This window comes from Lepisosteus oculatus, chromosome 14, assembly GCF_040954835.1.
Source record: "Lepisosteus oculatus isolate fLepOcu1 chromosome 14, fLepOcu1.hap2, whole genome shotgun sequence".
Taxonomy (NCBI): domain Eukaryota; kingdom Metazoa; phylum Chordata; class Actinopteri; order Semionotiformes; family Lepisosteidae; genus Lepisosteus; species Lepisosteus oculatus.
The window spans coordinates 47,926,289-47,940,909 of record NC_090709.1 but is presented as its reverse complement, the minus strand read 5'-3'; the positions used below and the strand labels follow the sequence as shown (position 1 = coordinate 47,940,909).

Genomic DNA, 14,621 nt, shown 5'->3' with positions numbered 1-14,621 from the left:
GGCCGGACGGACTCCCCAAGGAATTCTACACCTGCTTCTGGGACACCCTGGCGGAAGACCTGGTGGAAGTGGCGCAGGAGATCTTCCGCCGGGGGAAACTCGGAGACACCATGAGGGAGGGCTCCCTGCTCTTCAAGAGCTCTTGGCAGAGACGGTGAGACGGGACCCTGTCATCGACGGCCTGGAGATCTTGGGAGGCGTGGGGGAAACCCTGAAGATCTCCCAGTACGCCGACGACACGACGCTGTTCCTGAGGTCGGACAGGGGGTTGAGGAGGGCCCTGCAGGTCATGGAGCAATACTCTAGAGTCTCGGGGTCGAAACTCAACCGCCGAAAGAGCAAACTGAAGTTCTTCGGGCCCTGGAAGCACAGGACGACGGCGCCGGAGGGTCTCGAGCTCTGCACGGAGCCCCTCAAAATACTGGGGGTTTCCTTCCAGAGCCAGGACAACGAGACCAACAACTGGACCAAGAGGATCGCCAAGGTGAACGCGAAGCTGGGTCTGTGGAAAACGCGGTCGCTGTCCTACACAGGGAAAGTGATCCTGCCGGCTTTGGTTTACCTGGCGGTGGTGGCTTCGTCTGGGGCGGGAAGTACGAGTACATCACGAGAAACCGGATGTGTCAGCCGGTCGAGGAAGGGGGTCGAGATGTCCCACATTTCTCCTGAAACTCGACTGCATCTTCTACTGCAACCTCTGTCGGGCGCTGCAGGAGCCCATCGGACCTCAGGAGGAGGACGAAGTGCCTAGTCGCCAAATGGGGTTTCCCCACGGCGAGGGAGCGCTGGAAAGGACTTTGGGCCCTATACAGGGATTAAAGGACAATAGCGAGTGGTAGGTTTGGAGGGACTCTCTTATTTGCGCAAATCCGCCCCCACTTGCAAAGATTGATAACGGACAATCAATCTCCGTTACGCCGTTGTTATTTATTATATGGAGTGTTAATATGTGTGAGATGTTTCTTTTGAGATGTTTATTTTGCGGAATAAAGTATATTTTGTAGAACAAAAAAAATCTTATGACAAGGTTTACAAGGTATCTGTTGAACTACATTCTAATAGGTGTGGTCACATTCCAGGTCATTTGTTTACGTTTTTGTTTCTGGAGTACCTGTTAGATGAAATGTGCTAATATGTAACCTAACTCCAGTGTGAATAACTAGAAGAGGGGAGCAGCTCCATTCCAGACCAAGGGAGCTTTGAGATTGGCTGGGCCAGATCTCTCATTTGCATATCTGATTTGGAAATACAACACTAAACCCCCTTCTTGCATGGATTTAACTTGCACCCAAGAGACCCCTACTGTGTATTGCTACTTATTTTTTATGATAAGTGGTGATTACCAGTTGACAGGTTTCATTTGTTGAATTATAAATGGTTCTGTATTATCACCCTGAATGGCCTGTACCCAAGGTTTGGTAGGGTATGTGTTTTCATTTCATTTACCAACTGGAATTTTTGCTCTTTTAGTATTTGTCTAGAAGGCTTTTTAAAGTCAGGAAGCCCATTTATTTGGTGAAAAAAGATTCTGTATTAATATTAATATTTCTCATACAACATAAATAGGGTCTTTTATGAATAAAAAGATCTTGCACTTGGAAATCTTGATAAAGCTGTGTGCTTCCATACACTCGAGCAGTTTTGATTCCTAATATTTGACCTTAGGTGTGGGAACGGGTCTTTTTTGCAATTTGATTTCCAATTGATCAGCACAGTATAGAAAATAGACCCATAAAGCAACCTCAGCATTGACAAATGTCACTGGGTCACTTGGGTTTATACGTCGGGGTCCGGTAGTGAAGCTCCGCTCCTGTTTAACCTCCGAAGCCGTACAGGGTGCGGCCCTGGTGCTTCAGCACGTACACCACGTCCATGGCGGTGACAGTCTTCCTCTTGGCTTGCTCGGTGTAGGTGACGGCGTCGCGGATGACGTTCTCCAGGAACACCTTCAGCACCCCGCGGGTCTCCTCGTAGATCAGCCCGGAGATCCGCTTCACTCCCCCACGGCGAGCCAGGCGGCGGATGGCGGGCTTGGTGATTCCCTGGATGTTGTCACGGAGAACCTTATGGTGACGCTTAGCGCCTCCTTTCCCAAGTCCCTTTCCGCCTTTGGCTCTTCCAGACATCTTTGTAACGAACAGTTCTTTCCGGACCCTATGCGGACGACACAATCCGACGAAGTGGGGAAACACTGGGGAAACGTCATGCAGGAATACGGGGCTGAAGACAGGAGGGCGTGTCCAAGGTGCGCTGGTGCACAGCGGAGGTGTGGCCGAGGCGAACAATCCAAAAGAGAAGTCCTAAGGGAATATCCAAAACACACGAGAAAGTCCAAAACCAGAAGATCCATCAGAACAAGTTAAAAACCGCGAAGACCGGCGGACAGGGAACAGGAACGGGAACCGAGATTAAAACCTTAACGGGACCAGGCGCTTCCATGTCCCAGACTCGCACGATACAGAAATCAGATGCAGAGCCCGGATGAGCGTCAGCGCCTGGCTTTTAAGGTGGGCTGGGAATGGGAAACAGGTGCAGAGAATGAAGTCTTAAGTGAAAGGGCTGGAGCACCCTTAAGGAAGGGGAACTAATATCATGACAATCTTCTAGTTATCAGCTGTGAACACGACACACACTGCTCATCTTTGATGTACAGATGCAGCCATTCAACGTGCGCGGTACAGACACGTACCGGAGGTAATTGGCTACGGCGTCGTGCATCCTGACGCGCGATGACGCAAAATACCGCGGTATTTTTGCCGAGACAAGTTGCCTTTCTTATACGCGGAGGGATCTGCTCGTGAGATGTCCGCTCGGTCCATTTCTGAGCTCAGTATAAGGTGTAGAAAGCATGACTGTCATCATAACCCGCCTCTCACCCTGGCCCGAGCCTGAAGCATGCCCCCTAGTGCAGGGTTAGAGGTGTGGAATAATGTTGTGACTATTGCTTCATCAATAACATGCTGATTGCATGTTTCTAGATGGGTATAACAGAGATCTCAACTACTGAGGGGCCTTACTAATAATTGCTTACACTTATATACAGATGCAGCCATTCAAAGTGAGCGGTACAGACACGTACCGCAGGTAAAATGACACGGGGTACCGCGGTGCGTGATTGGTTGACCGACAGGGGCACTCGTGGTCCGTTGGTCTGTCGTAGAAAGACTTACTGTAAACGTCTTTACTGTGCCCGTTGTAGCTATTGAATTTTACCACTGAAGGGAAATCTTAGTAGCTGAGCATAAAAAGAATAGGAGCATACTGTAACGCGTGTGAAGGCCATAAACGATATTAATTTTGGAACATAAACATACAGTATATAGCTGGTCTTGGTACTTTAAAGAAAAAAATACACACCAGTATTCCATTTCTCCCTAAACATTGTAAGCTTCGAAGTCTTTAACGTGATACCGGAGTCAACAAGCATCCTTTTAGAATTTGATTAAAAGGGAATATAATATGGAATCGCGTATCTCAAGAATTTAATAACGGTATGATTACATCCGTGTGCTGCGACAGGGCTGTGTAGGGCTGTTTCGCCTGCCTGTTCATGCGAGCTGTCTTGTAGCCTACTGGTCTAGGTGCGTGACTACTGACTGACAGGTTGTGTGCTCGAATCCAGCTGGTGCTGGACTTTTCATTTTTATTTATTTATTTTTTAATCGCGTAACATAAACATATTACTGTATGCAAACTGTACTGTATACAGTATGCATATGTATATTTAATGTCTTAACTGTGCCCGTTTAATTGAATTTAAAAAAAATATTTAACACGAACATTAAGCTGTTTACATCTTCCGCCTGAGAACAGTCACCCGTTGCTACCCAACGCAGAAACACAGCCACTAACTAGCAAAGAGAGGACATTAGCTACCCAATATGATAAAGAAATAAATGATTATTTTGTTTATTTCTTTTGCACATTTATTTGAACATTTCTATCGATTGTACAAGCACTTGGAAACTGTCCAATCCCTACTTCATCAGGCATTTTACCGGTCTGGCGCCGGTCTGTGTCTTCCAGGATATAATGCCAGGGAACTCTTGTTTTTATGTCCACTATAACAGACAATCTCCTTTGCTTTTAACCGAGCGTTTAATAATTTCCTAAAATGAAAATGATTTACTTTATTTCCCTCACGGGATCAATAAAATTATCTATCATCTGTCTAAACTATGGGACAGAATTTTGGGGTCTCCCCATACCAGAGATTATGGTAGGGCTTCAGAATGGTGATTGGCTGACACCATCTGGCACCCCTCTGATTGGAGAAAAAAGACGTGCTGGTTTGCTATACATACTGTACCAGGAAGAGGATTTCTTTCTATTCAAAACGTGTATTTTAAAAGTTTAAGGAGTAAAAACCTTACAGCGTACACAGATTTCTAAACTGATCAGGATCGTTATCTTTGTCTTATGCATAATAATGTTCACCGCTTTGTCCAGCAAATTAATCATAAACTTTATTTTATATAGCGTTTTAAACGAATAAGTAATTAGATTGCTCATAAACCTAATCACTTGCTTTTTCTTTTTATTTAGGCTCAGATTTCAACTATAGATCATATTATTAATAACCATAATAACAACCAACCAACAAAAACAACCATATAAACATAATACCAACCAAAAACATAGATAACAACCACAATACAAAATCAAATATATCAAACCATTTTACTCTCGCAAATTCCACCAATTATCATAATCCCGCCCCTTATGCAAAACCAAACCCTCCTCCAATCCCAGTTTATCCTCTTTATCATAAACAAAATCCACCTCAATTTTCAACATAAAGCATTACACAAAATCAATACCTCAACACTCCATACTCAACAACGATAATTCACAAACAGCCAGAACATGTAACTACACATTCCCAAACAGACCTAATTTCCATAGCCCCACCCCTTATGCAAAACCAACATCCCTCCCCTGTTCTCTCTCTCCCCTGGCGGTTGTAATTGTTTTTATTTTCAAATAAATTTTAGCAAAGTCATGTATTTTAAAAATCTTAAGATTTTTATATTTATGTCTTTATTTAGTGGTTTCATTAGTGACAAAGGCTAAACTTTCTTGGAAAAATGTCTTTTATGTAAACCATGTTTGCTATTAATTCATTCAGGGCTAAAATATGTTCATTGTCTTCTAATGAAAGAAGGGTTCCTTTCACCGTAGTCGGGAGCCTAGCCTTTAACTAGTAAGTACTGTACTTACTGGGTTTTTGAGGGGGGGAGGTGTCTTTCGCTGGAAATCTCGCCTCCTACCCGTGAAACCGGTTCAATTCGTCACAGCCAGCACTCCTGCAGAGAGGGGGGTTGTACTTGCAGTGTATACAGTACACGCGTTATGCTCTTCGTTAATGTCTGTGAAGTTTTATTTAATCTCTGAGCCATACTGATTCTTCTGGAAGCCAGTTTCCGCCAGGGAGTAAAAAAAAAAACACACTATGGTATTCTCTCCAATGCAGTGCAGTTAAAAACATACCTCTGATGCTGCTCCTAAATGAATATCGTTTATGACCATCAGAAGCTTTATGCTCCTTTTCTTTTTTCCAGTGGATTGAACAGGGAGAGGCATTTCATGATGTACTTTTCACTGATGAAACAACAGTGGCTCTGGAACAGTTTTCAACCAAGTCGTTTTATAAAAAGGGGAGATATGTACACGTTACTGAAGCTAAAAGTTTAGCCTTTGTCACTAATGTAACCACTAAATAAAGACATATAGAAATCCCTACGTTACAGACTGTATATGGCTGGTATTGGTAGTTTAAAGAAAAAATACACACCAGTATTCCACTTTCTCCCTAAACATTTTAAGCATCAGAGTCTTACATGTGGTTATTTCGGAAACGTTTGTACGTGCTCCTTCTGACCATGTTACTGTTTACTGTTACTGACCATATTAAGTTTAAGTGCCTGTGGGCACTTTTCCTGTCCGTGGGGGGTGGACCGTCTTTCATTAGAAGATTAGTCTGTTCTACTCTGAGAATGTAGAGGGGGTGGAAAGTGCCCGCGGTCATTTAATTAGTATTAAAATTCACACTGATTCCCTTGCGAAGATACGGACATAGGAATATTCGTGCGTGGTCAAAAAATGGCATAAAAACGACAAAGTGAAGGCTGTGAAAACATTCACAATGTACTTTATACACAAAGCAAATATACCCCCCCCCCTCTCAATTTAATTCAAGCTGCTTTATTAGCATGACAGATGGGTACAATCAGTGTTGGGTATTTACTTTGCTTTGAGATGCCACTTTTAAAGGTGATATATAAAATCAAGGCTTTATTTCGCTTTAACTCCGCAAGTCTGAGTTCTTGTGTCTGTCCTATCCGAACCCGAAAGTATTACAATATGTATCTTTATAGCAGGTGGTGTACAGCTTTTTAGTATAGATTACACTTTTCTAAAATGTATTTAAAAAATAAAAACGATTACAATCTAATCTTTCCACGTTTGATCCCAAAATAAATCTAAACGGGGAGAAAGCTATGCTGAAAGTTTATTAAGATACTTAGAAGACAAAGATATCAATTTATGTGGCATTTGTCTGATTGTGAATCAAAAAACACATATATTTAAACCCGCATTTGCGATTTAAATCAAAACGTTATTTAAATCAATATAAATGTTTATATTGTAACGCCTAGGTGACTATTCATTGTTATTAAAATGACTTAAATTCGATCATGTTGTGATATTTAGAAATATAAATTTGTTTGGTGCGAGTGAGGTTTTATTTAATCTCTGACTCAGTGATGGCCTGGCATGGTGAGGTGCGCTGGCAGCTATGTGGTGTTACGCAGTGGTGGCCTGACACGGTGAGGTGCCCTGGCAGCTGTATGATGCAGTGGTGGCCTGGCACGGTGAGGTGCGCTGGCAGCTGTGTGATGCAGTGGTGGTCGGGTATGTAGAGGTGCACTGGCAGCTGTGTGTTGTGACGCAGTGGTGGCCTGGCACGGTGAGGTGCGCTGGCAGCTATGTGATGCAGTGGTGGCCTGGCACGGTGAGGTGCGCTGGCATATAATTAATATATTCATGTGCATCCAACACACAGTTCAACGCTAGCAACTTCACAAAATCTAAAATATGAGCTCTACTTGCCACTTACAATACAACAGTACCAGCTAACTTTAGTAGTGACATTTTCATGGATCTTTTTAACAATAAAATTTACAACATCAGACTTCAGACACAATTAAACAGGCCTCAAAAAAGTCTGGTACAAACATTTTCAGCATGGTGAAACATGGTGAACATTTCCACCACTGCGTCACACCACACAGCTGCCAGCGCACCTCACCGTGCCAGGCCACCACTGCATCACATAGCTGCCAGCGCACCTCACCGTGCCAGGCCACCACTGCATCACATAGCTGCCAGCGCACCTCACCGTGCCAGGCCACCACAGTGTCACACCACACAGCTGCCAGCGCACCTCACCGTACCAGGCCACCACTGCGTCACACCACACAGCTGCCAGCGCACCTCACCGTGCCAGGCCACCACTGCATCACACAGCTGTCAGCGCACCTCACCGTGCCAGGCCACCACTGCGTCACAACACACAGCTGCCAGTGCACCTCACCGTAACGGGCCACCACTGCGTCACACCACACAGCTGCCAGCGCACTTCACCGTGCCAGGCCACCACTGCGTCACACCACACAGCTGTCAGCGCACCTCACCGTGCCAGGCCACCACTGCGTCACAACACACAGCTGCCAGTGCACCTCTACATACCCGACCACCACTGCATCACATAGCTGCCAGCGCACCTCACCGTGCCAGGCCACCACTGCATCATACAGCTGCCAGGGCACCTCACCGTGTCAGGCCACCACTGCGTAACACCACATAGCTGCCAGCGCACCTCACCATGCCAGGCCACCACCGCGTCACACATATTTCAGCGCCATATATTTCATGGATATTATGGAATATAATGGATGGATATCTTAGTTAACTTTCTAGTTCACAGGTTTGCATGCATAATTTAATTTTGAAAGCCACTGAGACATCAGGTACTACTGTTGTATTTATGAAAAAGAAACAAAACAAAAAACATACTAACAACTGTGCCATCCTACTCCTTAGTTAATACATTTTATTATTCATAAACAGTTAACATTGTTAGCAAAATATTTTGAATTATATTTAACCCTATTTTTTCTTTAGTTTTGTACTTAACTTATTATATGATAGTCAGACTTAATGTATATTTGAACAATGAAAATATATTTTTACAAGATTTTACATTAAGCACTTAAAATTAATATGGTTAATAATAGTAAACTGTAACATGCTGTAACAAGATCGGTTAAACTGCGAAGAAAATGCTTTCAGAGAAAATGTTTCAGGTGTGAAGAACATAGATCTCCAATGCAATTTCAACCAAACCTGTTCCCACACACCCTGCCCCCACTACCATTAGAATATACACAAACATTTTAGCGTTTCATTCTGAGCAGAAGACCCTCACACCTGAAGAGTGCTGGCTGTGACGAATTAAACCGGTTTTACAGGTTTCAATCACAGACCATGTGACATGGGACTCAGTAAACTACAGTAACACCGTATTTGATAACGCTATAAAAACGCTATAAAATAATTTGACTTAGCACAGAACAAGTTTACAGCACAGTACAAAAATAAATGCTGACCATGACTTTAGAAGCATAAATTGCCTTACACTCAATTTAAACACAAGCTGTCTTTAGCCCTCTAAGCTGGTTCATACAGAAATGTAGAGATCCAGGCTCAGAACACACAGCTTCATTAGCGAATACATATGCAGGACAACTAGAGAAGACGTTTTACAGAGGATGGATTTTTAGAAACATCCCATCAGACATCCCATCATATTCACAACGTGAAATCTAGAAAATAATATTACGTAACCAAAATCCGCAATATGGAAACAGAACCTGTGTAATTGTTGATAGATGATGTACTCGTAACATTTTTTCAAGACGAACTACAACATTTAAAAAATGACTTGTATGTACTTGATATCTCTAATCAATCCACGGGTCCCAGCACAAAACGAAACTAAAACGCATACCGTTTCGCGGTTCTTATTAGTTGCTCAAAAGTAATTTGACCGTATGAAATGCATAATATAAACCTAGAAACATATACGTGAGCAGTACTTAAGCACTGTAGTATCGGTGTTAAGACATACCTCTCAAATACTGTAAATCAAGTTAAAAATATCTCAAGACCGATTCTGGTCATAATGAAACCATGTTTCGTGTATGTTTTCTTTAAAGTACCGAGACCAGCCATATACTGTATGTTTGTGTTCCAAAATTAATATCGTTTATGGCCTTCACACGCGTTACAGTATGCTCCTATTTTTTTATGCTCAGCTACTAAGATTTCCCTTCAGTGGTAAAATTAGATATGAATATTCAATACTTAAACGGGCACAGTTAAGACATTAAATATACATATACATACTGTATACAGTACAGTTTGCATACGGTAATATGTTTATGTTACGCGATTAAAAAATAAATAAATAAAAATGAAAAGTCCAGCACCAGCTGGATTCAAGCACACAACCTGCCAGTTGGTAGTCACGCACCTAGACCAGTAGGCTACAAGACAGCTCGCGTGAACAGGCAGGCGAAACAGCCCTACACAGCCCTGCCGCAGTACACGGATATAATCATACCGTTATTAAATTCTTGAGATACGCGATTCCATATTATATTCCCTTTTAATCAAATTCTAAAAGTATGCTTGTTGACTCCGGTATCACGTTAGTTAAAGACTTCGAAGCTTACAATGTTTAGGGAGAAATGGAATACTGGTGTGTATTTTTTTCTTTAAAGTGCCGATTCCTGGAACACCCCTCTGAAGTGGTTCCATAAGAAAAGAAAGCGTTGATAAATACAAGTGTCTTTTAATACACTCTTTGCTGTGCTCTTGAGGATCCTTGTGATATTTTAAGCTCTAGTTGAATGATAGGTGTCGCATTTTAAATCATTTTTGTAGTTAGACATTATGAAACGCCCTGTTAAAAGCAAGGAAATTTTTATGCCCGTTGAAGTAAAACAAAATACCTGACAAAGTATGGCTTGGACAGATTCCAAGTGCTTGTACAAATGTGCTAAAGAAATTATACTTTGAGTATACAGCTTGTCCAAAGTCATCCATTATTAATACTATTAGTAATATCTTCAGTAAAGGCTTTGATGCATAAATATTTCTGATAAAGGTAGGTTGTGTACTTTTGTCCAACTGAGCAATCTTGCTTTCATAAAATATACCAACATTTTAATGACTGATGATTAACATGCTGTAATACACAGTTCAAAATTAAAGGCTCAAATGCTGTACATGAGAGGTTAAGCTCCCCCTGGCGGTTTTACAAGGCGACGCCGGATAGTTAGTCACGTGACACACGTGAACCGCGTGATACCCCGGTGGGCGTGTCGCGGTATGCCACGAAATACCTCACCCATTTTGAATGGCTGCATCTGTACACCGATACCTAGTGTTCTCGGTGCACTCCCAGTGTTCAGAGGATACCCAGTGTTCCCGGTGCACACCCAGTGTTCAGAGGATACCCAGTGTTCCCAGTGCACACCCAGTGTTCAGAGGATACCCAGTGTTCCCAGTGCACACCCAGTGTTCAGAGGATACCCAGTGTTCCCAGTGCACACCTAGTGTTCAGAGGATACCCAGTGTTCCCAGTGCACACCCAGTGTTCAGAGGATACCCAGTGTTCCCAGTGCACGCCTAGTGTTCAGAGGATACCCAGTGTTCCCAGTGTACGCTTAGTGTTCAGAGGATACCCAGTGTTCCCAGTGCACGCCCAGTGTTCAGAGGATACCCAGTGTTCCCAGTGTTTGAGTTCTGCTTCTCCGGTGTTTCCTCTAAAGCAGCTTTCCTCCCCCGGAAATGCAGTCGGCCTTTCTTACCCAGAGGGGAAAGCAGTCCTTCTCTGATCTAGGGTGTTTTTTTTTTGTCTGTCTTCTATATCTGTTACCTTGTTTAACAATCGCTAGCTACCGTCATTAGCCATTTTTAATAATGGTCGTACTTTCGGGTCATTGCAGTTTGCACAGGCCCTGCTTCCTGTCGAAGAGGACGTCTTGAGCAAGAGTTTGACCTGCCCAGTGTAGACTTCAGAAACCCTTAATAGGTCTCCACCAACCTGTCCTGCGTTTTTCTGAAGGAAATACAAATGTAATGTAATATGAGCGTTATGTAACACAAGCATGATGTAGTATTGTGAGTATCACTTAGGGATAATTGTGTCTGGGCTCTGCCCACGACATCAGGGAACAACAAAGGCATCCTTTCTGTCCCCTTTAACCAATGTGCAAACAACGTATCTTTTATTCCTCATTTATGTAGAGGCTGGAGACCCTTAATGAAGTTATATACTTTTTCACCTGAACAATCAGTGCAACATGCATCACAATCTGAAAGAGAAACAGAGTTTGATGACGCCCTGCACAGCCATCCTGTCTACTTCAGCCCCCGCTGTCCCCTTTAAACAGCATATAATTTATTTTTAATTCATATAGAGGTCGGAGACCCTTAATGAAGTTATATACTTTCTCACCTGAACAATTAGCGCTGCTTTTATTAAAGTCTGAAAGAGAAACAGAGTTTGATTAGGTACAGCAAAGCCATCCTGGCCCAGTGTTCCCTAGTGCCTAGTGTTCAGTGGATACCCAGCGTTCCCAGTGCACGACCAGTGTTCAGAGGATACCCAGTGTTCCCAGTGCACACCCTTGAAGTGGTGTTCCAGCCATACTCACTGTGACTTGTGGGAGCAGGAGTGGTGGTGCTGGATGTTGTTAAGTCTGGGAATGAATGAAAGACGTTAGTTCAGCACCAGCTCCAGAAACCAGTGGGAGAGCTGACTTTGGTTTTGCAGGGAGAGCTTTTAAAAAATCATTTGACAGCCCAGACTGATTAATTGATCATTGACTAACTCAACTAACTTGTTCATTAACTAACTCGATTTTTGACTGATCTAATTGCTTGCTGGGTTGTCAGAGGGTTGGCTGATCTGACAGATCGATTCACTGATTTATCCCAGGCAGTTCCTGGTCCAGTCAGTCCGGGGGTCTGTGACTCTGATCCAGTCAGTCCGGGGGTCTGTGACTCTGATCCAGTCAGTCCATGGGGTCTGTGTCCCCGGTCCAGTCAGTCCATGGGGTCTGTGTCCCCGGTCCAGTCAGTCCAGAGGTCTGTGTCCCCGGTCCAGTCAGTCCATGGGGTCTGTGTCCCCGGTCCAGTTCTGGACACTCCACTCAGAGCTCTTCCCAGGTCAGGGGGATCCCCTCCAGACCCCCCAGTGTGCAGCCCCACCTGGATGATGCTCCAGTCCGCTCAGCACACAGCAGCTCTCAGTGGGGAGGAGAGCAGAGGGATGGAGCCAGTTCAGAGAGGGGGGGTGATTAGGAGGCCATCATGGGACAAGACCAGGGGGGGAATCAGGCCAGGACACTGGGGTAACACCCCTACTCTTCTCCAGAAACACCCCGGGATTGTAAATGAGCACAGAGAGTCAGGACCTCGGTTTGACGTCTCATCCGAAGGATGGCGCCTGTTTACAGTCCAGTGTCCCCCGTCACTATACTGGGGCATCAGGACCCACACAGACCGCAGGGTGAGAGCGCCCCCTGCTGGCCCTACTAACACCTCTCCCAGCAGCAATATTAGTTTTTCCCAGGAGTCTCCCCTCCAGGTACTGACCAGGCTCCCACCTGCTGGGCTCCAGTGGGGAGGGGGCTGCCAGCTGGGAGCTGCAGGGTGAGATGGCTGCTGGGCAAACGATGGCTAAAGAGCTTCCTAGGACACCCTGGACTTCGTGGTCGACTTCCTTCTCTTCAGACGGAGGTGGCTTGAAATCTGTCTCGTTTCAAGGAGTATTGGACACGATGCCCCCCCTGCTATATCCCCGCCAACTGGTGGCACGCCGACGACGAGGGCTCTCGGCCTCAATCCATCAACCACAAACTCTCCGGGATGAAAGAGAAGGACAGACTCTGTTCGTTCGTTTTGGTGGGGGGGGAGGGAAAAAAACAAAAGCTAAACAGATTTTTTTTAAAAAATTTTTATTGATGCTTAACAAAAGAACAAAAATTACAATACAGATCAATGTCAAGGGTTTATTTAGTGACCCCCCCCCCCCATCTTACGATCATCACAGGACCTTAAAATAATACTTAATAATACAAGGTCATGCAGACGGTCTGAGGACTCAGGTGGAGATAATGTGAAAGTTTTCCACAGTCCAGTCTGGGGTCCCTCAGCATCAGTCCAGACTGGGGTCTGGGGTCCCTCAGTTTCAGTCCAGTCCGGTCTGGGGCCCCGCAGCTTCAGTCCAGTCTGGGGCCCCTCAGCTTCAGTCCAGTCCAGAATGTGGCCCCTCAGCTTCAGTCCAGTCCAGACTGGGGTCCCTCAGCTTCGGTCCAGCACAGACTGGGGTCCCTCAGCTCCGGTCCAGTCCAGTCTGGGGCCCCTCAGCTCCGGTCCAGTCCAGTCTGGGGCCCCTCAGCTCCAGTGCAGTCCAGTCTGGGGCCCCTCAGCTCCAGTCCAGTCCAGTCTGGTGTCCCTCAGCTCCAGTGCAGTCCAGTCTGGGGCCCCTCAGCTCCAGTCCAGTCCAGTCTGGTGTCCCTCAGCTCCAGTGCAGCCCAGTCTAGGGTCCCTCAGCTTCGGTCCAGCCCAGTCTAGGGTCCCTCAGCTCCGGTCCAGCGCAGTCTGGTGTCCCTCAGCTCCGGTCCAGCGCAGTCTGGTGTCCCTCAGCTCCGGTCCAGCGCAGTCTGGGGTCCCTCAGCTCCGGTCCAGCGCAGTCTGGGGTCCCTCAGCTCCGGTCCAGTCTAGTCCAGTCCAGATCTTAGCTGGACTGTCCAGTCCAGTCGTCTGGTGTCCCTCAGCTCCGAACCAGTCCAATCCAGTCCAGATCTTAGCAGGCACAGAACCAGGAAAGGAACCTGGAAAGAATATTGTTATTGCAGGTGTGAGGGACACAGACACAGACGTCACCATGACATCAAACAGCAAGAGGAGACTCCTCCTTGAATCACAGACACGACAGGGCGGCGCCTCCCTGTCTGCTCACCTGCACCTCCTCTTCTTCTTCTTGTCCTTCCCGGCAGCCTGGTCCTCCTCTCCCTCGCTCTTCCTCTCCTGACCCACGGTCTCCACCGCCTCCATCGGCTCATCCTGATCATCTGTCTCCACCGACACGCAGCTCAGGGAGTTTAAAAAGACCAACCAGCGCTTCTGAAGCAGAGACAGGAGAGTCACGTTAAGAGTCGGACTGGACACTCCAGTACATGAACACTGCACTGAGAGAGAGAGACGGGTTCATACACACACACTGACTGGACACTCCAGTACATGAACACTGCACTGAGAGAGAGAGGGGTTCATACAGACACACTAACTGGACACTCCAGTACATGAACACTGCACTGAGAGAGAGAGGGGGGTTCATACAGACACACTGACTGGACACTCCAGTACATGAACACTGCACTGAGAGAGAGGGGTACATACAGACACACTGACTGGACACTGGACAGGAGTAAAAAGAGGATCAGAGCATTACCCACCTTCTTTTTCTTCTGTCTCACAGG

General features: G+C 45.5%; 1 protein-coding gene and 1 non-coding gene across 2 annotated transcripts; one reads left to right on the top strand and one right to left on the bottom strand.

Moving 5' to 3' along the window:
• Positions 1-1,450: 1,450 nt before the first annotated feature.
• On the top strand, positions 1,451-1,508 carry LOC138243842 (U7 small nuclear RNA). Its single transcript, XR_011192460.1, has one exon. It is a non-coding gene; the product is annotated as a U7 small nuclear RNA (small nuclear RNA).
• A 306-nt stretch (positions 1,509-1,814) lies between these two features.
• LOC138243052 (histone H4-like) lies at positions 1,815-14,187 on the bottom strand. Its single transcript, XM_069198546.1, has 4 exons — positions 14,102-14,187; positions 11,790-11,834; positions 11,591-11,620; positions 1,815-2,300 (listed from the first exon to the last, which is right to left on the bottom strand). Exon 4 carries the CDS (start codon positions 2,124-2,126, stop codon positions 1,815-1,817), a length of 312 nt encoding a protein of 103 aa, XP_069054647.1. The 5' UTR covers positions 2,127-2,300; positions 11,591-11,620; positions 11,790-11,834; positions 14,102-14,187.
• Between the last annotated feature and the right edge of the window lie 434 nt (positions 14,188-14,621).